Here is a 25,068-nt window from a genome sequence, read left to right on the forward strand (position 1 = left end):
TGAACGGGCGGATGAAGAGACGGAGGGAGAAAAGAGCCATTCTGAGACTGTGCACGAGAAAGGAGGTGAAAAGAGGGCGAGATTCGTGACTCATCCAGGGAGGGAAAGTTCAGCGGTGCATTCAGAGTCTGACCGAGAACGTGACCCGCTGCAGCATCGACACAACGCAAGCAGGAAAACTGTGTGTTTACAGGCCACGCAGGTCACAGGCGCACTAACAAACACGTGTGAAACACAGCTGCTGGCACTGGCTTTCATTCACTGTGCACAAGCTGCTTAATGCCAGAGTAAGAAGACTCAATGACCACACACACACTCCCTCACTCACACACACCTACACTCGTTAATAAGCCCTTCATGTTAACAGGCTGAGTTTATCACGCAGGTGGCTGTGATGTGATGTTTGAGTAATGAAGTGGGCTTGTTTTAGAAGGCCTGGGTCATTTTTCCTCTGATAAATGGCTGCCTGTGAAGCACAGCTGTTATAAATCAAAGGCTAAGAGGCAATGTGCCACACACACACACACACACACACATAGCACCGACACTCGCACAGTTACAGAGAATCAATACAGTAACGCTTGTGTGCTAGATCAGGCTGTCGGTGTGTGTGTATGTGTGTGTGTGTGTGCCAATTTTAGCAAGAGCATCATGTTCAGGAATAAAAGCCAAATGCGTTTGTATTAATATCATCTGCCTGCATTTAGCATCCTGCTATTGGAAATCTATAGCAGCTCCAGTATCATCTTCAGTCGCATGAAACATACAGGATGTCACCCTGACAGCACTGACGTGGACGACCACTTCCCGCTGACTGGTGAGGTAGAGTACGTCACGTGTGCTTTTAATCTCGGCTTGACACGTACGTGATTCTTCAAACCTTTACAGCGAAAGCAGAAACATCTTGAGCAGTCGTGAAGTGTACCATTTTCAGCCCCTCTCTGCCTAACATCAGTGAGGGATCAAGGGAATTATGTTGTACACCACAAATGAATCATTAATAAGTTCCATAATCCCCGCAGATGTGGTCAAACGACGGGTTGCAGATTCTGTGCGAGTTAAAGATTTAATTATGGCCCCTCCATTGGACTAAATAGAAGCTGAAAGCAAAGGTGGATTTGATGTGTCAATTATATTTATGGTGTGTTTAAACCCGAATAGTTAATTAGACTGACCTCATCAGGCTAATTCAGGCCGTTTGTAAGAATGGCCGCGTTTTAGTGACAGGTTTAGTGTCAATCAGCTGCATAATGTAGAGTTTGCAGCCCTTAAACTATCGAGCAGTAATGACAGCATTCTCTGTCCATTAGGCTAATTGGTCTAAGTGTTACAACGCGTGAACGCAGGTCCAGGTCTGTCTCCGCTTCTCAACACCGGGGAGCAAATCACCGCTGTGTGAATGAGAGTAACCCGCTAGCCTCAGTTCACCGGCCGTTCACCTCGCTCTGCTTCAGCTTTATCTGCAGAGTAAACAGTCTGTGCTGCTCTCATCTGCCCCTCACCATCTCATTCAGTTTCTTCCCCTCTTGTTTGGCTCATGCATTGCCACAGACAGCTGGCAGGGCAAACACTCTGCGATGGATGTCCGTTTCTGTCTCAGCACTCGAGAGTTTGCGCTGTTTTATTCACTTATTCAGTATGTGCTCGTCTGCGTCAGCCAAGACCAAAAGCTAAATGCAGGTTTCAAACTGGTCCTCTGGTCTGTCTCAAGCTTATATGACAAAAAGAAACATCTAAAAACAAGCCACATCTGGCCTAAAAGCAGCACGTGTCTGGGATCATTTGTACAATGAGCTGCATAAGATGTCATGTTTGTTTTTGGCATCTTTTAACACTAATCGTCACCGACTCTCCCTCCTGCCTGTCATTTACATTCAGCGTTTTTCACAACTTGAATGGCTTTTACATTTTGACAGCAATGATGAATGATGATTGGGTTTGAAGTGTTTCTTTGCTTCTGACAGTTCTGTTTGAACACATCTTCATCAGCTGACACTCCACAGCAGGTGACTTGACTTTGAATTCAGGAGTATACTTACACTAGCAGAGGTTATACAAAGCCTTTTGGCCACGTCTAATTAAAACAAAGCCCTGTTCTTTTCCCGTCATATTTTATTATGGCTTTCTGCAGCAGCCCCGACCTAAAATCATGTCCGGAACGGCATGATTTGGCAACAGCGAGATAAACCAGACTTATTTACACAGCATACTGATCAGGCATTACGATGATTAGAAGCGACTATAAAAGGCAGGGTGAAAAGGTAGAGGTTCATTATCAGAAAAGCTGTTGTGTCAGCTCAGCTGCCGTGTGCCCACAGGAAGAAAAGCTCGGAAATTTTACAGCACAGATTTGGCAATTCTGAACGCATCACAACAAAGCAGACTCAATCATCGAGCAGAGAGGCAATTTCCTACTGCGCTTGTTAAAGGCAAGGTGAGAAGTTAGCAGCTCGCTCCCATTTTTCCTCTTTGATGCATTATTTACAACAAAAGAAGGTGAGCACCCCAGTCTGTGTATGTGTATGGGCACACGACGGGGTCTTTTGTGAGAAATGGGGTCACTAAATCAATGACGATTGTGACGCCCTGCAAAAAAAAAAAAAAAAAAAAAAAAACCTGAGCCGAGACAAACCGAAGAAAACTCCCACTTCCTCTCACATAAACACAAACCTCAAAACAAATCGAGGCAGGTAAATTATTTATGTGGTATTTTCTTATTCTGCCTCAGGGGAGTGGACCTCCAGGAGGGTTTGTTTTTGGTCACATGCACATGCTGGTGTGTACGAGTATGTGTGGATATGTGCAACAACGTCTGCAGGATGGTGAGAAGAAAATGTTTCAGGCAACTCTGACCTTTACTCTCCTGATACCTTCACATTTGAAACATGTATACCTCGCAGTGTGGAACGCACTGCACTCATTTTTATGTAAACGTGTCATAAGGCCTGGGATGGCTGTGCCACTGTAAACTCAACCTGCAGCCTGTGCGTATTAAATGCGGATCGGTCACGTCTGGCTGACACCGGATCCGCCGATACTGACTGACATTCCTAATGATGTTAAAGAAGAGAGCACAAAAAACCAAGCAAGAAAACTCGCTCCCAAAACTCAAGCTACCCAGGGGCTTTAAAAAGTGACAAAACGCATGAATTTTAACAGGATGAAACATTACTGCATCAGTGCATCACTTTCATGTCCCCTCACCTGTGACGCCTTCTGGGGCTTCTGCCAATAGAATATTCACTGATACCTGAAGTAGGCATCTCAGGCAATACTCCGAAGCAGGTTTTCACATTATTGGAGCTGAGTATTCAGCTCAACAGGCACATTTACATTGTTCATAATTTACATTAAATTTTGCTCAACATCCAGCTGTGACAGTGAAGATCCTTAAGGGAGCGTCCTTCCCTTTATCTGTAATGCTTCTCGCTCAATATTTGTTTTCCTTGTTTAGTTTTATTCCATTTTAACTCCCGTCCTCCCCCGTGGAGGCCTGAGCCATTTGTTGTCCGTGTTGCAAAAACTACACATGCACTTTTAAAGCTGTTCATGTAATGCCTCGTTTTAGATTTCTATTTGAGAGCATGAAGAGAGGGGAACTCTCCCGAGCTCATGCATATACACATGCAGACAATCTGCAACGCTCAAATGATACTCTATCATCAACAGTGTCTTGCAAGGTCACAGAGCGGATCGATTGTGAGACGCTTAGTCTCTGGTCTGAGTCTCCAGAGAACCACAGAAAGAGGAAAAATAAACCGATGAGACATCAGTTGAACTGCCGGTGATGAAAGTGAAAAGAAAGAGTGAAGGAAAAGAGAGAGGAGAGTCACGCACGGCTCATACATATGAGATTAGAGACAGAGGGAGAGGTGGAGAGGCGTAAGATCTGTTGACTCTCCTGCTGAGCCTGTTCTAATTTACACCACATAAAGCACGGACGAGATCACACGTGTTCTAATCAGCGTCAACAGCAAAATCCTGCATGTCTTCACATTCTCCAAATTCCGTTTTGAGCTATGCGGAATATAGTGCAACAAAGTACAAAGACAAAAAGCAACTCTGGGACATCTGTCACCTTCCTGGGACAACGACAGCGTGGCTGAGTCAGTCAAAGACGAGACAATGAAAGGGGGGATCTGACAGGGTATTTACACCACAATACATCCAACGCTCACACGCATCAAAAGAGAGACAGACTGCAGCAGTCGTTTTTTCATTAACTTTGCCCTCTCATCCTCCCTTCTTCACTTTTCTACCAAACAAACAAGACTTCAGCCCAACCACTCCTCCACGTCCTCGTCTTGCTTCTTCCACCCAAGCTTCCCTCTCCCTATCTCTCACTCCTCCCACTGTTTGTTTAAATCTCCAACATGCATTGCTGGGCTGCCAATACCGGCTTTTACCAATCAGGAAGCCCTTATCTCTGTTTAGAAAGAACAAAAACAGTGTTGGGTTATGTGCAACCAGGAAAATAATGAGACGTTTAAAGGAAGATGGTGTGATACTATTGAAAGTGCCAGAACATCTACAAATGAACCGTGCAGTGAGACTGTTTTTGCCAAATGCTGTTTACAGCATCGAGAATAAACTGTCAGTCTCGGCTCCTTCAGTCGACATGAGCGAGCCGCAAAGTGCTCAGAGTAAAGGAAATCTGAATGCGGACAATTCAAGGCCAACCGAGCAGACGATCTGCTGAGGACGTGTGATACGAGAACAGATACTGATCGCTTTTGTCACTGACATTTAGGTTTTGAGGCATAACGCTTCAGCACAGGGAGTAGATATCATACAATTTTTCTATGAATTTGGTGACAGTTTAGTGGGACTCGTGCCTTGCTGTTGTGATTCACACTCTGACCACACTCACCTTCCTTCAGGCACACTGGACCCAAAACCTACCCTTTGCTGTGTGGGTGGGCAGACAGGCTGGATGAGCCTACAGCCAGTGAAGCTATGAGGGTGTCTCTGAGCAACTATTACTTATAATACAAGAATAACACTCCCCATGCAGTCCTTGTAATGGTTATGACACAATACAATTTGTGGTTGCAATGAATCCCAAAAGAGATGTGTTTCTGAAACCTTTTATCACTGTTGATTTGAGAGGAATTCCACTTTAGCAGTTTTCCCCCCAGAGCTTTCAACCTTATCTGACAGCATTCAGCTTTAAGCTTGAAGTCAGCACATAGTAAGTGCCTTCCAATGAATGTGTTAAACTAATTAAAGGCAATCTAACATTGCAGTGGTAATGCACTCTCTCATGTAATATGAATGAACTGCAGGATGTAGCATGTTTAACGTGTCAAGTCAGATCTGAAACGAAGTTAAACATCTATTCCACAGTGTCCATCTGTGGATGAATATGAATGAGAGCGTGTCGCTCAGGTTGTTAAGAAAGCTAATCAGGCAGCTGAGTGGGAGGTATTTCCTTTACAGCCACAGTCAGGTCTTCAGGACGTCAAGCTGTGGCTGCACACTCACCTTATGTAAGACTACAGTGCACGTACACACGCACAACACAGCAAGAGCTCTCCCTACAAGCCACCGAGGAAACGCTCCTGCAGTGGTGTTCATAGAGTATCGCGTAAAAATGCTCCTGCACATATACAGTGTTATGTGGACGGGCACAGTCACGCACAAGCCCAAAGAATCGCCAGAGCGAACATGAAGTGAACATAAAACTCGAGGTACTTTTCAGTGAAAATTTGGGAAGAAATGAAAACACTGAGCCTAAAGAAGAAATCAAATACGGCTGCACCTATAAGACGGAGAATTATTGTGTAAAGATGACAAACAGAAAGAGGTGGAATTCAATCAGTGCCACAGCAAGCCCTCTCCCCCAAAGACAGATCACCTTCTCCTGCACTGTGCATGGAGCCGTGTTTCACCCTCTCTGTGTGTGTGTGTGTGTGTGTGTGTATGCATGATCGCCAGCCACCACACCCAGATCTACCCAGGAGAATGTGGCCTGTCTGCTAATACACACACAAACCAAGGTCATGCTCACATACCAAAGCGCGCGCACACACACACACACACACACACACACACACACACACACACACACACACACACACACACACACACACACACACACAGACACAATGCCCAGAGGCAGTGGGAAGCCGTGAGTGGGCAAAGGGAAGGAAAACAAGGACAGAACCGTCTTCATCTTCATTTACATTCAATTGAGGGAGGTGTCTATGAGCAGCTGCAGCGGGCTGGGTCAGCGTGGAAGAAATAAACGCAGACACACAAACTGAAGCGCCTACATTCCCCACAAATGCAATCTGTTTAAGTGTTAGCAGCAGTAATAACACAGCACTACACCCTCTGCATCCTTTTAATCCATCTGAGGACCGAGATGATCAATATATTGGATTGCTTCTTTGCATGCGGAGAGCTACAAACCATGAAAAACAAAGAAAGTACAATTAAAATGCCTATTAAGTGGATTATAAGAGAGGTGATGAACATTAAATCGAATAATCGTGACAGCCGTGCAGCCGTTTTCTCCTGCTCCTGCCGTTTTCTCTGAGCAGCACAGCCACAGTTAACAGCTAAAGGTCATTTTAGACACAATTACAGGCCCTTAGAACTAATGTGCTGACATTTGGCTGCCACTATTCTCTTTCCAAACAACTAATCTACTGTTACCGTTCCATTTCAGGGTTTTTCTTGTTAGGGAGGCTGTGAACAAAACGTAATGTCTCTATCTTTCAGTTTTGGTATTTTCAGGCCATCTAGAGGCTTCAGACTATTGTAAAACTTTGAAAAGCATGTTTTAATGATGAAGGAAATAACAGGCGAGTGAACTTATTTATGAACGTTATGAAATTTCAAAGCTCAGCACAGCAAAACACACAGGACATGACTCTGAATCTGTATGCAGCAGAGAAGGTGTCCTTTAGATTACAAGAATGTAGGAGTCAGAAACCAAACGACCTTCATTATCATGGAAATTAAAAGCAACAGGCTGTCAGTGACATCTGTTTCTTCGGGACAGAAATGATGAGCGCTGGCCTCGTCAGGTGTTTCAGTCAAATCGGGAGACTTGGAGGAATAACACAGGACAAACCAGCTTCAGAGGCATGACCGGATGCTGTGCAGGCGTCTTAACTGAGAGATGCGTCTTTTTTAACTTTCTTATGAACCACACTGGGGGGAGAAGGAGGCTGACAGAGACCGCCAATGATTAAGCCCGGCTCCTGTTGTTTTTCTCAGTATCTGGACGGTGCCCAGCGCCGTAATAATGCAGAGCACCACGGGGTCCCTCTGATCTGGGTGTGGGAAGAGACTCAACCGGCTGTGCAGAACTTTCTCATCCTGGACATCACAGCGACAATTACGAGCCTCCAGCACAACTGGTTTCATGAACCCAGCCAGAGGATTCAGATTGCAAAGAATTTACAAACTAATGAAATTCTGGTTTCATTTGGAACCGGATGCTGAATAACGACTCGCAAAAACACATTGGACAGGTGGGCGTTCTGTTATGTTTACAACAAATGACTCCTAGTGTCTTTGAAGCACATCAGGCTGTTTGGCTTCAGGTTACAGCCGGTGTGAAATATATCCATCATGCACTGAGTTCAACGTAGCTCCCTCAATGGAACAAAAAAACTCTGCTAACTATCCCACCAAGTTACTGCTCATTATAGACTAGTATGTATTGTATAGGGCTAAGGCAGAGGCTTCTTTAATCGCTGCTACTTTACTCTTTACTGCTGCTGTTCAGAAAACAGAAACAGCTCCATGGTCTCACCTTCAATAACTCATAATGATTCTAATATCCACCTTCAGCTCTCGTGTTTCGTTACATCCTGCTTTAACAGCCAATGGAGAGAAATTAAACTCTATCAGAACCAGTCTATGTTCCTCGATGCTGACTCACGGCCCTTTAATTTTTAGAAGAGTACTCAACGATTAATGACATTTCTGTTTTTAATGGCATGAAAAAAAGTGTAATGTTTGAAATCCATTTAGTTGTATTCCTTTTAGGGTGGAAACAATTCATCATTAACACATTTCTCACTCTTAAATGAGAATCTTTGGGGGGTTTTTTTTAGATGAAACAGGGGATCTGAACACCTCATCATGGGCTCTCAGAACGTTCACTATTTCCTGACATTTTACAGATGAAACAACGAATGCTGAAAATAATTGGCAAATAAATCAATAATGAAAACAAAGTGTAGCTTGTGCTGTCAATCTAAACCTCCACAGCAGCTCCGGCTCATCAGAACTCACCTCGTCATTTAAAGAGTTTTGGTTTTATGTGCTGAAATTCTGGGAAATCTGGGTTTGACATTTCTGCTGCAACCCCAATACAATGGAGGTGAATGTCATTTGTGTGTGGTGCTCAAAACATTTCATAAAGGGCCACTTGATGAAAACTGAGCAGTAACTTCCTCTCTGTGTTTTCATTAGAACTACTTTGGACGGTAGAAATAAAATGAGATGAGTTCACAGTGTAGACTATCGGGACGAACCGGGAAATGCTGTCGAGTGTTGAGGGGCATGAAAGAAATCCCCTTTACTTCCACTATAGTGCAGTCATGGCAGATGCTTCACAGGCAGATATCTCCAATCCTGGCCACATAAAAACAAAAGTGCGTGACCACTTCTTTTGTCATTTAAGTGAACTGACCCATTAAATGTTACCAGCTATATTTTCGGGGAGAGTTTCTATCCAAGGGAAATGTTTTTTTTTTCCATTTCTTTTTTCATCTATGAGTTCTTCCCCTTTGGGGCAGTGAGCACACTATCAAATTTGAGTGGACAGTCCATTAGCTCAAAGCACAGAGGAATAGGATGCTGCTGAGACAGAGATTGTATAGGACTGAATGAGGCTGTGAGAAACTTCATGGGCTTTCATGTGTGTGTGTGTGTGTGCGTTGGCTGTATGTGTGCACAATGAGGGTGCAGTGTGTAATCAGCGTGGCACAAGTAGACTGAAATATCAAAGCAAAATGTGTGGAGAATGTGTGTGTAGGCACATCAGAGCTTGTTTTCCATATCACATAATCTGGGTGTTTCTAGGACACACAAACATAAGATTGACTTTAATTGGGTGGGTGTGAACGTCTTACTGGAGGGGTTTGAAGTGAGAGTGAAGGGGCAGAGCCAAACACTTCTAATACAGACTGTTGGGCGGGAGTCAGCGAGGGCGGGCTGCTTCTCAGAGGATGACAGCAATTACCACAGCTGAAGACCCGAGAAGCTACAACCCAAGACAGATACTGTAAGTACATACGCGTACAGTGTGTCCAAAACACACTCAGGTTCTCAAGACGTGTCAAACTGCTCGGTGCAGTCATGTCATGTGTTACTGAGGGACTGATTAACTGTGCACAGCATCCTCTACTGCCAGAGCATCATCTCAGACATTCAATACTACGGTTATATTCAGAATGATAGCAGATTTTACCAGGAAGCCTTTTTTTTGTTTGTTTGCATTTTTTGTTGGTTAGGATCTGCTAAAATGACAAGTTTTTTGCTTTAAAGTATCTTTATGAAGTAAATGTTGGTTGAACAATATATTTGCTGTAAATACTGTTTATATACTTAGTTATATTGCATTTTTATTTTATTATTAGAATATTATATAATATGTATTATACATTAGAATACATATTATATAACAATATAGTTTGTTTTACTTAGTTATATTTTTATTATTATTCCTGTTTATATATTTTTTTTTTACTTTTTTCTAAATAACTGTGTATACATTCCGTTTGCCTGTATGTTTAATTGCTACAGCAACAAAATAATTTCCCAAATTGGGATCAATAAAGAAGCAGTCAAAGTCTAAAGTCTAAAGTCATATTGACTGTAGAATAATGGCACCATGAGCTTTTAGATTGGTTCCCTATAAGCTCCACTTTCAGCAATCCTGAAAGAAGGCTGAATCCTGAAGGCTCGATTCAGGGTGCAAAGTTAAGACTGACTGGATCGATCAGTGGGCAGAAAATATTTCAACACCGTCTGTAAAAACACAAAATAACATGATACCAACCGAGCTCACTTTTCTGCTTTCATGTCTCCATTATAGATTTAATGAATAAATGATGCCAAGCCCTGCATAGTAGTGTAGTACTCAAACTATGTCTGTGTGAACTGTGAAGGACAGTGTGCAACTGAAAGGTAGAGACTCCTCCAACACCTCACAATATCAACACACCTGTGAACACTCATATATCTGCAATAAGCTCATATCAGCAGAACTGCCAGGGTGGCTCAAACTACAACCATCTGACTTTAAAGGAATATAGTATATCACTCAGTTTAAAGCAGTCTCACTTTTTTAAAATGTAAATAAAATAAAAGAATTGCTCCCATCATTCATGATTTATAGATCATGATTCTACCATTATATGAATTGATATATAATTAATAATCATAATATATATATGAAATCGTGAGCGTCTCTGATATCCACAGCCCATGTGGTGGTCATGTCCATGCTACGTTTGACTGTTAATGGAATTTTTCTTTTCTTTTAGAGGAGAGAATACTTAGCTGGTTTTCCTGCTCCGCATCAAACTCAAAACTGACATTATTTTAAGTTTTAATCACTTGCCTGTACGCAAGGACCTGCTGTGATGTGATGGAAAATGGCACGATGGCATGACTATACTGGGGAGTAAGAGAAGCACTAAAGAGATTTTCAGAAGACCGAAAACTTTCACCAAGTCTGGGAAAATCACTGGAAGTTTCCTGCTTAAAACGAAGTTTCAGAATAATCGTGACTCAAATCGCAAACAGCTCCGATCTGTCAGTGTGATCGGTAGCAGCAGAAATGTATCATCAAATGTAAAATGATGATACTACACGTGTGTTTGCAGAAGTTAAGCTGTATGCTAGACCTCCAAAAGGCTTCATTCATCGACTGCTGCGTTGATTACCAACGCTAACATATGCCATCTGTTCATGAGGGGGCTACTCAGAATCCACCAAGACTGGTTTCCATGTTAATCTAACACACTGTGATTTACTGCACCTTTGAGCAAAAGTGAACTAAGTGAAGTTTAGAAATCCAACTGCATTTTTGCCCGTTTCTCTTCCAGTTTTTCTCTTCCAGCTCACATTAAAGGAACCCTAAAGACATCAGTCTAGAACGAGTTATTTCAGGCAAACCTCTTATGATCGCTGGCGAGGGAGATCTTAAGATACAGTATGTCTGACACGACTGATCAAACTATTTATAACCATAAGGAACAATAAATAAACCATTTGGCAAACCTGAGTGAGGTAGGATCTGGACTGATCTTGACGACGCAGAGATCAAACACAGGCAGATGTGCACATTTGGTTTCCACATGTGGACTTTTTCCTGGCATCAAAGCCAAAGTGTCCAGACTTTCACCTGGAGTCCTCTCAACACCCCCTTCTCCTTCCAACTTCCAACCAGACCATCGCTATGTAGCACATCATTTGCTGTGGATGAAGTAACTGTATTTTAAGGTCTGCATGTGTGCAGATATTCTACACCAATATTACTTTAAGTCAAACAGCTGGAGACCAGGAGGAGTAACTTTTCCAGAAAATAACGAAAATCCTGGGAATTTCAGCCTTATCTGCTCGGTTTTGAGACATAACTAACCCAAATGAAACAGCTTGTGAATTTTAGAAATGATGTAGTATTGAGTTATTTAGTACTCTGAACGTGGTTGTGGTGCTGTTTTAGCCCTCCAGGATCACTGCTTCCAGCCCTGCAGGTGAAGTGGGTGGCCTCGAGTAGTGGGTGTGGGTGTGTTCGTGCGCTTGAGAGACAAAAAAAGATTAAATATGTTTTGGGGGTTTTTTTTCCCCAAAATGGGATGACTGCCTAGTGAGTTTGCCTAGTATGTTTGTGTTTGCTGAGAACTTTGTGAGCACAGCTAAAAAAAAAAAAAAAAAAAGGTGTTTAGGCTGCCAGTGTGGTGTGTGTGGGTGTGTATATTTGCTTGATCCAGGGGATTCACATCACACTCCTGACTGAGCTGGTCTGCAGCTTTTGTCCCGAGGCTGCAGCTTTCTGGCAGGTGGAAACTAAAATGCGCACACATGTGCACACACACACTCTGTCTGTGTGTTAAGACGCGGGGCAGAGAGACGTACACCTGTACACGAGTGTCCTGTGTAGCTGGAATGCGCATGGCCAGTGTTTACAGTCGTACCTCCTGCAGCAGCCAACATTTTGTTTGCAGACTGTGTTTATCGTTATTATGGACAAGTGGGCATCGCATTCTCTGGCTCGCACGCAGACATATGGCAAAGCCGCACGCTCATAACTCTGAAGTATTCATTTACTCCAATTCATAAAGATCAACACTGTAAAAAGTTGCTGGTTGTGAATGAATTCTCAGTCGCTGAGCCTCGCTGTCTTGTTGCTAAACTAGCAACACGACAAATTCTTTTTATTTTGTTTTGACAGAGTGATATCCATGGGATTTTGACTTTATGGTTATGAGTTGCCACAAAAGACACTAAAACAAGGATTTCACAAGTAAAATGGGAGATGTGAAAGGCATGGCCCTCTGCAGTCATTATGTGTGAGCATCACTGGACTGGTAGCATGGGCGGCATCCTTCTGTGGATGCAGGAGGAGCGTGGGATACAACGATAGGAGGATCTGCTTGTCAAAAGAATGTCTATGGGGCCACATGTCCTCAGGGGCCTTTTAAAGAAAGGGGACATCACAGCCGGTTCAATCATTCTGTTTGTACTATCACTGTAAAAACTGTGTTTCACGCTCCATTTGAGCTGCAATGTTAACCTCCCGTATTCCTCTGGAATGCAAATGAGTTTTGAAGATGGGACATGATGAGACAAGTGGTCCAGAAATGGTACTTTTGGTCAACCCTGTCTCTTAAAAATTGTGTTCATATGCCACTAATCTTCAACAGAAAAAAGCAATTTTAAGGAAACTTAATGTGGCCCTCAAGGGTTTTTCATTAACACACCGCAATGACCGTAATGCAAGCCAGTTGTAAGGCAGTTTATCACTTCTGCTTGTGGCAACTTAAGCATCATTTGTTAGGGAAGTTTTGGGAAAATCACTGTGCAAAAATGTTAGCGATAAAACCATTTAACCGGTGACGGATTTCAGGAGACCAGGCTGTTTGTGTTGGCCAACAGAGAAATGGGCTAAACTCTGTCACCGTGTAACTTGCTTTCTTCCCTTGTCAAAACAGTCGGGTCCTGTTCAGTGAGGACATTTGACTTTAGAAAATGTCCACTGAAGGACATCGTAATTGGATGGCGATGTCGATCAATTAATTAGACACGTGTCCCCCCTCAGTGGCTGTTCCCTGGTTGGTCCCTGCAGTCCCTCATACTGACTCAGAGGCTGTAAAAGCAGCTCCACCGCTTCACCCACTATATCCCAAACATTTCCCATCACTGCAAAGATCATTTGACACAGTTTTCTTCATTTTGAAAATGAAGGTTTTATGCTTTATGTATGTTTTACCTGACTGCACAAATGACTTCTTATTGTGCAATATTCATTAGGTGTAATGAAAGAAAAACAAATAGATGTGGAGGCTTGATTTAAACATCCATTTCATATATTGGAGTATGTGATGACTCGTGACCATCCAGTGTTCCTCTAGACGTATGGATGAGTACTAAGAACAGATGGTGTGTGCAGCCAAGGAGACATTTCCTCTGGTGTATAATATATCTCATCTCTGGTGTAACTTCTGGCAGCACACACCTTCTCTATAGCAGATTTGGTCTCTAATTGTTAGAGATCATACTCACCCTAATGGAAAATGTACAAAAGAGACGAGCACACGATGGAGTACTCCAGCATCTGAGGAAGTATATCACTCACTAAGTGTGAGTCAGGCTCCAGCTCTATGTCCCGTTACAGGACATTTCAAATGACGGGGACAGGAATGTTTCTTCTGTGGTTGTCTAGTAAAAAAGTAGAAGGCCCTTTCAGCAGGGTGTGGTACGATTCAGAATTCCTCTTACTGCAACTTAGTGCAACCCAATTTTCACTCTTCACAGGTCCTCATCTGTCTTTTCAGCAGAATTTCTCTCACAGGATGCTGAAAAACAGCTTTACTTTGACCATCAAATGCTCAGCCGACAGTCATATTTGAATAATTTCTACAATTTGAGAGCTACTCCTGCATAGCAGTGACCTTCTAAGTGCAAGGCACAGCTTAAGATAGTCCTGTATATGATGGACCAACAAATTTTCTTTAATATTGAGAATTACAGTTGTTTAGGAGGACAGCCCTGTTTGATTTAGCAGTAAGCTGTAGAAGATTGCTAATAATTGTGCACCTCGAGCAGGGTCATGTCTACTCACAGGCTGCACGTGGCTGCAAATCACGTAATTTATGCGTACATTCAAACAAAGGCCTAATCAAGAGCACACATGATGCTCCTATTCAAGATAAAGAGCAACCGTGAGCATCACTGACAGCGACAGTGTGGGAGCTCAAACATTCAGCAGCGTTGCATCCTTCTCTGCCATGCAGCATTAAAGGTGCTTTGAGACAGCAAACACTTGGCACCACGGCCACCGCCTGGTGACATCTGTGTTCTGACAGGCCGCCGCAGCAAGTTGAGAAAGTTGAACCGTCACAAACTCTGACGGCAGCGGGAAAGAGCCGTGACAGTTCATGAGAGCAGCAGCCATCCCTCTTTCCCCTCATCTGACGCTGTGTTTACAGTGACAACAATGGGGGTGGTGGCAGCAACCGCTTGCTGTCTGAAAGCACCTTCAGACTGAAAAGACAGGTTATGAGAATGTGATGTTTTCGTTGGTGGAAAACAGCCCTGGAAAAATTTCCAAGACTGTTGAGAGCAGTGGTTTTCAACCTGGCAGTCCAGACGCACAATAAATCTCAGAGTTCACATCAAATGGATAAAAAAGAAAAGAATACATAGTAGTCCTTCTACATTCACTTCAAGGCTTCACAAGCTAAAACATCTGGGAATCAGTGATTTAGAGGACTGTCTTACATTGACACAGCACAGGCTATGGCTCAGGCTGAGACTGTCTGGAGGTATTTTTCATCATACTTTGCAAAAACCTGGTAATGATCACAGACAGATCCGCTCTTTAGAAGTGACAGAATGTGAGTAAGGCAAACACTCATCAGCAGTGTAGGCACAGAGCAGACAACAGACCAACATGATGACAAAGACACTCAATTCACACTGTAGCCACGAAACAATAGTGAAACCCATGACTAAAAAAAGAGAACTTCACTTATACTTGCCATCAGCTGCCCTTCTCATCTTGGACCGTCTGTCACTCAAGAGCAGAGCCGACACATGAGCAAAGTAAGGGCCTGCTTAGGGCCCCTGAGGCAATCAGAGATAACAAAAAACACAGTATTATGTGAACAGGCTGACTGGCTAATACTGTTGGTTAACTCAACTCCCCCTGTCGATGTCAGAGCTGGTGTCCCGTTCATGCACTTAGACCTTTACTGCATTTGGCTGCCGGCACAGCGGGTTACAGTCCCGTGGATAGAATTTGGCATAGAGACAATCTGGGGACTTTTTAACAGGCAACAAAAGATCAAATTGCAGTTACTTTTTTTTGTAAATTTTGAGAAATTTAGCTTCATTAAAAATGTCACTTCTTTCAGAAAACAGTGCAAATGGTGGACTCAGTTGAAATGTCGAGCTCACAAATATCTGCTGCACAGAGCCTACATGTCATTACAGTCATGTGCCCTGACAAGCCGAGACAATAGTTGTTACATAAAGGAAGAACTTTATGTTTCTGTTTCTGTTTTGGGACAAATGATGAAGAATTTGATGCAGCTTGACAGCATTTCACAAAGTCTGGAAAGTTTTCCCGAACTCAACAGCTCACAAAAGTCTTTAAAAAAGGGTTCGCCATCTGCTATCTGATTATTACAGCCAATATCACAATCTTCCGTTTAAGGGAAGCTGTGGCACTTGTTGGCTGAACAACTGATGACTGGCATGTCAGACGTTCAGGTCAGTTTGAGCAGTTTCCCCCTCTGATCCCCCGCGTGGCTTCTGTCAAAGATCTGTTCTTAACTGCAGTGAGCTTGATGGAATATGGCTGCAGTAGTATTTTATACAACATGTTGAACAAGCAGATAACTGGAGTCTTGACTGAGACTGTGCTGTGATATGAACAAACGCTTCGTGTTTCAAAGCAGAACTGCACAAAGTAACACTGCCTCTCTGTTTTCTTTAATATTCTGAGGATGTGGCTCTCATTTGAATAAAGCTTTACTGTATCAGGTTCAATGTGAACGCTAAGTTGGGACCAGTCAGCTGAACCACATGGGATCAGTGTTGTACTGTGTAGTCATGCAGAAGGTGCAATTAAAATGTGCCGTACGTGTTACTGCAATGTTCAAGGTTGAAGTTCTTCCAGTCGAATCTAATCTTTCACTTTCTCAGTTTAATATCTTTTCATTTTTCATTTGTTGTCTTCTGTGAAGCACTTTGCAGCTTAGCTTTTGAAAAGTTCTCCACGATTTGTATGATCATTATTTTCAGTAGCAGCGATGACAGTAGTGGTATTCAGATGGGAGGTGGAGACAGCTACATCTACAGCTACAGCAGCCTCCGCCTCGCCTTCTCTGACAGCGAGGTGACATTGTTTGAGCAGGTAGTGGTGACAGTATAAATGTTTTTACAGCTGTAGAGCAGCATGGGGCTGTACGTGATGTTGAAAAGCTGTCAAAGTCTTCTAGTTTGCTCGTCTTTGTCCATGTGGATTGTTTTATAGGATCGTATAGAAGTCATTCAAACGTGTGTGCACACATGTGGCCGTCTGAATGAATATGTATGAGTGAAGCTGTGTCTGTCTGCGCAGGCATGTTTCTGAGAAGCACTTTTTGCATGTTCTCACACATATGCTAATGTTTTCACGAAGGCAACTTGTTGATTAAAACGCTGCTACCCTCCATAGTCGGTACCAGAAATACAAGTTAAACTTACTGTTACAGTGGAAATGGCTTTTGACTGTTATTTAATGTAGTCAGCTGACAGCGTGAAGACTATGGTAATTCTATGTTTTATTACTTTAATCCCATGATACTGTTTACTTTACCTCGTATCAACCCGTCTGCTTCCGTCTGACTACCTGAGGCTCTGCGTGCACACTGAAATCATGACGGGGCGTCTGGTGGATCATGATCAAGGCAGAAATTGCTATACATGCAACACACAAATCGCTTGAGGGTTTATTTTAAGACATTAGCGTGGCAGCTACCAACATTAGCTTTAGCACAGCTAGCTCCAAGGTGCTACACTTTTTGCATGTCCACTTAAACAATGGCTGTGGTGTTTGGTGGTTATAGTAGTAAGCAAAAGGGCGACTTCAATCACACAACTGGATTGTTTTTTGAGGGGGTTCACCTGATAGTGTCCATTAGAATTATTGGTTAGAATAATTATCTGCTTACAGTGACCAATTTTGACACAGAGAGACGTGCAGCTTCCACTGTATCACGTTACAAATGCACACATTTAAATTACAGGCTCATGTGCCACGTTCATAATGCACAGTGTTAGTGTCACACATTTCAATGGTATTTAAAATACCATTTGGTTATTAAAGAAGGCAAATAACTGTTTCAAATGGCTCGTTTTTACGTAATATTTTTGCAGACAATGTTGAACCTTATAGATTAGACTGTGCTAAATCACAACTGCTTTATGAGTGCTTTCTTACTTCTTGACCAGTCGACTCGTCAAAGTTTTTACATGTAAAACTAAAACACAGTTTTAGAGTAAAGATACAGTCTCTGTGAATGGGCTTCATCAGATTTCTGGTCATGTTTATGAGTAAATGTATAAATGCAGTTGAGTGCTATCTCTGCCAGCGCTGATGCTGCATGTGAGGTGGAGGAAAGCCTCCGTGGCAGCGAGCCAGCAGCTCCAGCTAGAAAGCAGCTGAAGAAAAGGAACGCACAGAAGAAATGCAAAGCGCTCAGCTAAATCCTCCCAGTGATTTACACACACGGCGTCCAGCCGCTGTGAATCGAAAAAAAAAAAACAAGCACAGGAGCGTTTAAAACAGCCGAGGGTCTTTGAAGTGCGTTTTGCTCCCTGCGTTTCAAAAGCAAATTGGACGCATGTATCACTTGAGCTTATGGAGCGCATGAATTCAAAAGTATGACCAAAAGGAGACATTCACACCATGTCTCCTCACGTGGAGATTTCCAGCAGCTGAGTTACACTTTAACGATTTGAGGCGTTAAACCTTTCCCGCATTTACATTTACAGACTAATCTCACGTCTCCTTTGTAACTAGACAGCACGCTGCATGGGGTCACTTTTCAAATAGAATTCAGCGACGCCATGGCCAAGCTGAAAGATACAAACTGCCCACTCTCTGCATATTGATAACAAATTAACTTTCAGTGTATCATAACTTTGAGAGAAGCCAAGGACGCAGATATCACAGAATGTCCCTCCTGTGTGTGTAAGTGACCCGTGGGAAGCGCAGCGCATGTACTCATATAAGAATGTGGCGCATTATTAATTCAGTTTAATCAGTCAAGGCCACCAGAGGGTACAATGACTGATAACAGGACACAGTCAAGAGACTGCGACTCCCATCTGGTATGACGAGGGTTTTGGGCCATGTTCACTGAATTTACACCAGCGTCTGGAAGGGTTAGGAGCTGAGACTCTGGTCTGTGTTCCAAAATGTATAAGGAGGAAGTTTAAACTTTATTTTTTTTAACTTCTTAGAAGGACACAACACTCCCATACCATATGGACTGTATGTAGAAAGAGTTATGGGTATTTCTTTGAGTAAAGAAATCCCTCAGTGTGTTTCCCTGCACAGCGCTTCTGAGCTAAGCTGCAGCTGACAGATTCTGCATGTCCTGGCAGCCACATCCATATGGATGGTTACATTCATGTGTTAATACAAGAGGAGAAAAACGGGGGGCAGTAAAGATCTCAGTGAATGTGTGTGGGTTGATGTGCGTGCTTTAACTCAATCAGTTCTTAACATTCTATTTTATCCTCCCTGTGGAATATATGTTTTTTTTTCCATTTATCTAATTTAATTCTTCAAATTTATTATTTTTATATGTATATAAAAAAGGAAAATACATGACAAGACATAACGTTTGAATATGTGTATATTTATTCTCAACAAAAAACAAAACAAAAACCTAAGCATGACTAACGACATGTATCCCTCTGCTGCAGCTCAGCGAGGAAACACTGTGACTGCGACCAATCCCTCTTTAAATGTGCTTAAGAGTATGTGAGTGTTGCATTAAGACAGGCTTGAAAAAATCGGAGCCTGTCCTTTAAATACCATGCATGTTTGTTGTGATTACACGTATCTCAATGAATTTCTAATGTGTTTCAAACGTGGTGGGCAAACAGCTCAAAACTGCTGAAAACCTCTTCACACACTATTGACAGTAGCTTTAAAGAAGTGAGTGCTGTATTGTTGACATTTTTTTATATTCTTGCACATATAATAAGGCAAGAGTTGCAACAAGGAATTACTAGTGACTACAATCAATAAGGAGTTCAGAACTAAATGCTAAAACATCCAAGCCCCAGCCGCCATTGACATCAGATGAATTGAAGTACTTATATGTAAGAGAGAGGAGTGAGGCCATTATCTTGTAAGCTGAAAAGAAAAAGCTAAACATGTCAGACTCAGCTCAGCAGATGACAGTGGCTGATCGATGAGGCTTACCTATCGTACTCTGCTATACGTCCCCCACCTCCTGCTACCCAGCCTCCTCCTGCGGGGAAACGTTGGGCCTGTAATATCAAAAACTGTGCACAAGGCTCAGACGAGCGGGACGAGCTACGCCATCTCCAACCAAACAAAATCTTGCAGAATTTCTAAGCTCAGAGACGCTTACACAAACAGCCGGGCAAAATCCATCTTTCTGACAGAATCATTTCCAAAGCCTGAAGCCCAACTGGGTTCCTGGATGCACTTCTGAGCTGTACCCGCCGGGGAGTGAGTGTGAGGCTGTGTGTGTGTGTGTGTGTGTGTGTGTGTGGGGTAGGGTAGGGAAGAAAGGATCAAATATGACTCATTCAACACAGACTATGATGTGTATGTCGGTGGCTCTATAGAATATGAGTGTTTCCACTATTTGAGTCATGAATGCTTGACTGGTCTGACCAAACAGACATCTTAAAATCTCACAGAGCTGAATGTGGACCGCATAAAAGCTGGAAGCAGAGGGGCAACTGTCAGCCTGGCTCTGTTCCAGGTTAAAAAAGAAAAAAAGCCCATCAATACTGGGGCCGAGTATAAACAAGTGCAATACTCAAATCGCAGGAGCTGCAACTTTTTGGTACGAGTCAGCCTCCTCGCATTTGGTGAGATACTTGCACAAACTTTTAGCCTTTTTTGGAAGGTATTCCACCTGACATTCATTAATCTTCTTTTCCTTCTCCTTCTTCTATTGGCGGTGCCATTTAAGTGAAAGACTTCTCATCAGTAGGTGTTCCAGCTAATGCTCGACGTACTGTCACCTGCAGCACCGTAGGGAATGTAGGAAACACATCAAACAGGCCCGGGGGCCCACCTCCCATCTGCACTGCAGAAAATATTTCAACGGGAGGAAAGAAGGAGAGAGGGGTAAATACAGGAGAATCCGGGTTGACAGAGCTGCGTTGTTCAGCTCTAATCAACATACTCTGGAGGTCAAAAAAATCCAAACGAATCAAAGAAAACAGCCATTCATCAGAGTGAAAGATACAGTTTGAGAGGTGCGGTTTGTGTCCTTTAAGTTTTATTAATATAATCGACACTATTCTTAAAAGCCAGTGCTGCAGTCTTAACCTCAAAATCTATTATTTATGTCCCGTTTTCATCTGTGACCTCAAGCTATTACAAAAAAGATGTGTTTTTAAGATGTGCTGACGAATCAGACACACCTTAACCAAAACAGACCCAGATCTTAACTATGCACCACACTGAGGACTTCATGCCGCCAGCTGATGGTACGGTGATGACGCTCCCACCACCTCCACCCAAACCTAACCACCTCTACAGCCACAGAGGATAATGAAGGGTGGGGTCACAGCGCTTTGAAGGAAACCATTTGGAGCAAATGAGGTGCCTGAAATCAAGCCGCCACCATGAAACCACTGGGGCTGCTGTAAGATTGTTGAACCTGATAGAACTTTGTTGTTTCAAACAGAAGCAGACGGCTGCATGAGGAGAGTACAGGCTGATTAAAAGGTTCAAATAGCTGATGGGTGGAGGTGAAATTAAATGACGACGGTCAAACAATGAACAGGAGAGTTGATAAAGTTCCAAAATATTGGGTCATTATTGTGATGATTACAATAAGTTTCACATGTCAGGAGTGTTCTTGTGATTGCGGCACTCGTTATAAAAATGATTGCTGAAGAGAGACTTTATTCCATCTTCTGCTAAATTGCCTCTTCTCAAACTGCAATATTTAAAAGAACTGAATGTACTGTTGAGCCATGGTCAAAAACCCACTCTGCCTCCTCACACTCCGCTGTATTCCATGTTATCAGTGGTGCTCTCCTCTCAGACATATCGTAATCACGCATCAACACTTGCTCATAATTCATTTATTTTTCAGAACCTTTGTGCTGCTCTGTTCTGCAGTCGGTAGAATTTATCAACAACAAGCTACAATATCCGTCTTTCTCCAAAATGTCAATGCCTGCAGTGACAGAGACAAAAGACTCTCATTTCCTGAGCCACCACAGTGGATTTAATCAAGTTTGGATTACAATTCGTTTGGAAAAGTTCCCAATGAGCCACGAGGACTTAAGTCTTTTCAATGCCAATTAAAAACAAAACAAAGCTGCGTTTCACAATGAGCTAAAGAAATGAAACGCTATGGAGAAAGTAAACCTCAGGGCCGACTCACCTGTAAATGGGATCCTGCATCACCATCATCTTGCTCTCATCCCATGTCCACTCCTTCTTCTGTGGCAAGAAACAACACAAAATGGAAGCTTTTTAATGCTTGACGATACGGACTGGAGGAAGGAAAAGTGCCTTAAATGGACAGTGGAGCATTAACCCCAAAACATAAAGCAAAGAAACGCTGTCCTTTGTATCATAATGGAGTAATAATAGTGTGGATTTTCACTGTAACATCTCCATCTTCAAGACACTGATTTACACATTTCCTTTTTCCTTTAGTCCTTCTGAGTCAAATCTACCTTCCGGTTTATGCCACAATCAAAATGTCAACACACAAAAATTATTCATATTGATTTCCATCTCCACAGACCTTTGTTGACTCAATCATTCAATCAGTCTCATCTCCGGTCTTTCATTGGCTCTGACGTACTCAGAGATGTAAATAGATGGCTGACTGTCACACTTGACATTTCAGCTTTCTGGCCAGGGAGCCAAACGACACAAGAAAACAGGTGGAGGCAAAGCATCCTTCTATCGACCGACCTTTCATCCCAGCCAGCCAATTAATTTGAAGCTGAGCTTTGATAATGGCTTCAATACTTTACCCCACAAGAAGGCGGTCACTCAAACCACTTTGATCACATCTTCTCTCTGGCTTTTTTTCTCTTCTGGTTTGTTTTCAAACAGGAAAAGCAGAGATTTTCATAGCTTCAAAATTTTGGACCCACCCACTCTTACCTAGACCCAAAGTGGAAGGAGTCCCTGGCTCCTTAACTTTCCTCGCTGTAAATTCCAATTTCCACATGATCTCCAAATAATGTACCATCCCCACACACTACTGTTCACACAAGAAAGACTGTGGAATGAAGACAGGCACGCGCATTTATATAACTGAGCATTTATATTGCTGTAATAAATAGGCTGCTCGTCAGAGGACCATTGCGGTGACTGAATTAAACCTCCTGCTAATGAGACGCTAATGCATATCTGCCACGTACATCTGCCCGAGAGAACAAGTCAAGGTCAATGCAGCTCCCGTCGTTCCATCTATGCCGTGAGAAATCCCTCATACCCAAATCTGCCGTTTTTGTAGTATCTACAGTAGCTGATTAGCAGAATGCAAACACAGCAGTGATTACAGTCTTTCATGACTTTGTGGAAGTCCAACCAGCGATATGTGACTGAGAAGAAGGTGTTAAATGAGATTAAATCTCGCCATGCAGACCTTTTCACACCCACCGATGCTCAACAGCCAATTAGATTTTTGAGCTACCATGTCCCCTGAATGACATGCAGACAGGTAAAACAATTTAGTAAGAGTCTCTGGCCCTTGCACATATGATGTATCCGAACAGAGCAGTTTCAACACAAAATGATGGTTGACAGTTTCTAGTGTTATATTAAATATTAAATTCTTTTCAGAGGACTGTGTCCAGCAGGGCAGCGCTGAACCTTGAAGACCAGTGAACGGTTCTGTCTGGATAAATGAACTGAGATGAAAAAGCGAACGGCGGTAAGGAGAAGGGACGGCGATACTAAATTAACTTCCCTTTGTTCCCATCCGCTGGTTTTCCACCTGTCAGGCTCTGGGTGATTCTCGGCAGGGGAAGTCGACTCCAGCCTGTCTCTGTGGATTACAGCTGTCAGCCTCACCACACCTGGAAACACAGAGCCACTTGTCTCCTGTCTCAGCACTCCTCTCTCCAGTTTCATCAAGTTTATTCTTTACTCTCATCTTTTAACTCCCTCCTTTCACCGTGTCTTCTCTTCACTCTTCAGCATCTTCCCTCAAGCTTTCAATTCCTCTCCGTCCTCACCTCCGTCTGCCCTCTTCATTAAGACGAGGATCAATCCTCACCCTGTGCCACATACAGGATACAGGAAATGGATCTGGGCTGGTTCTTTGAAGATGTGACCCAACTTCTTGCATTTCAGCACCAAACACCCCATGAAACATTTCACTCTTCCACGTAAGGGTGTTACTGGCTTTCATATACCACTGTATCATTGACAGAACACCTTTACACCTACGCAGGAGAGCAGTGAATGTGCAAGAACTGTTCCAAGTTCCAAGGCCGTCATAATCGTACAGATTTGTTAAATGTGTCCAGGTATTGACAGACAGACAGACTTCAACTGAGAAGAGTGCTGAGCCGCTCACTAATTCATTCACCGCTGCTGTTGTTGCATCTGGAGATCAGATCTGCGGCCAACTGATGAGATAAATGGCAGGGACAGGCCAAACAGAGTGGAATCCATAAAGTGCTCGCTGGACTGCAGTGGCTTCATCTCTAGTAAACCAAGTTAATGATAAACCCAAAACCGGATCAGCCTTTTTTTCAGCCTCTTCCCTCCCCGAGCCAGGCACCAGGAGTCATGACAATACTTTCTGGGCAAAAATAGCCTTTTTTTTTGTTGTAATGACACTTTTTACCATGTAGACATTTCACACATTGTGCAAGCACAAAAATTGTAATTAATTGAATTCATTTGATGGATTGCCAAGCCATACCAGCTTAATGTCTTTATTTGCTCCAAGGCAGACTCACATAGCAGCACAGCACAGAGACAAAACTCAGCACGGAGAGACGTTCTCACTATCACAACATACTCTCGTGTTAGATTCATGTAGAAAGAGAGCCAATCAAAGCCTATTTAAAAGACACAGTGACCTATATTAAAACTGATATTGTCTTGAGGTCTTGTGATTTTGATCCATCCATGCAAAAAAAGGTTACTCACTTTTTTCTTTTTCCTCAAGCTGACCTTCACGCCGTCCACGGACACCACGATGTTGACTTTTTTCTTCTTGATGTTTTTCACCTTGAACTCATACTGCAGAGAGAGGACAGACAGACAGACATGTATTAATATTTTGGGGGGATCAAGGTAGACAGTGACACTGTTACAGCCTCTCAGATATTACTACATTTTGTTCACCATGTAAAATACAGTCACATGGGGGCCATCGAGTTTAGTTAAAGTCGTGACTCGTACACCAATAGACGGCCTGGGAATATTTTCTCTCTGTTTCCATCGCAAAGTGAGCTGTGACTGAGTGACAAATAGAAACTCACTGTAGCCTGAGATTGAAAACGTGAAAGCATGAAACAAAAATAGGAAAAACATGAATTTGAAAACTGGTTTCTGCTCGTTTCACTTTCATGTGATCCCATCTTGCAGTCGTCAGCTGCCATGCATGAAACCTTGGAGTC

The 25,068-nt window shown here is 42.9% G+C and overlaps 1 protein-coding gene across 4 annotated transcripts in view; it reads right to left on the reverse strand.

Annotated features, from left to right (window-relative positions):
* The window catches only part of LOC143318084 (carboxyl-terminal PDZ ligand of neuronal nitric oxide synthase protein-like), a 170,658-nt gene that overhangs the window by 86,207 nt on the left and 59,383 nt on the right, over positions 1-25,068 (reverse strand). For all 4 annotated transcript variants that reach the window (XM_076726046.1, XM_076726045.1, XM_076726048.1 and 1 more), the window contains exons 3-4: positions 24,596-24,688; positions 21,855-21,913 (exon numbers count right to left, since the gene is read on the reverse strand). In XM_076726046.1, coding sequence (XP_076582161.1) covers positions 21,855-21,913; positions 24,596-24,688 — 152 coding nt within the window. The remainder of the gene's footprint in view (positions 1-21,854; positions 21,914-24,595; positions 24,689-25,068) is intronic.

The sequence above is a fragment of the Chaetodon auriga genome, chromosome 3 (genome assembly GCF_051107435.1).
Source record: "Chaetodon auriga isolate fChaAug3 chromosome 3, fChaAug3.hap1, whole genome shotgun sequence".
Classification (NCBI taxonomy): domain Eukaryota; kingdom Metazoa; phylum Chordata; class Actinopteri; order Chaetodontiformes; family Chaetodontidae; genus Chaetodon; species Chaetodon auriga.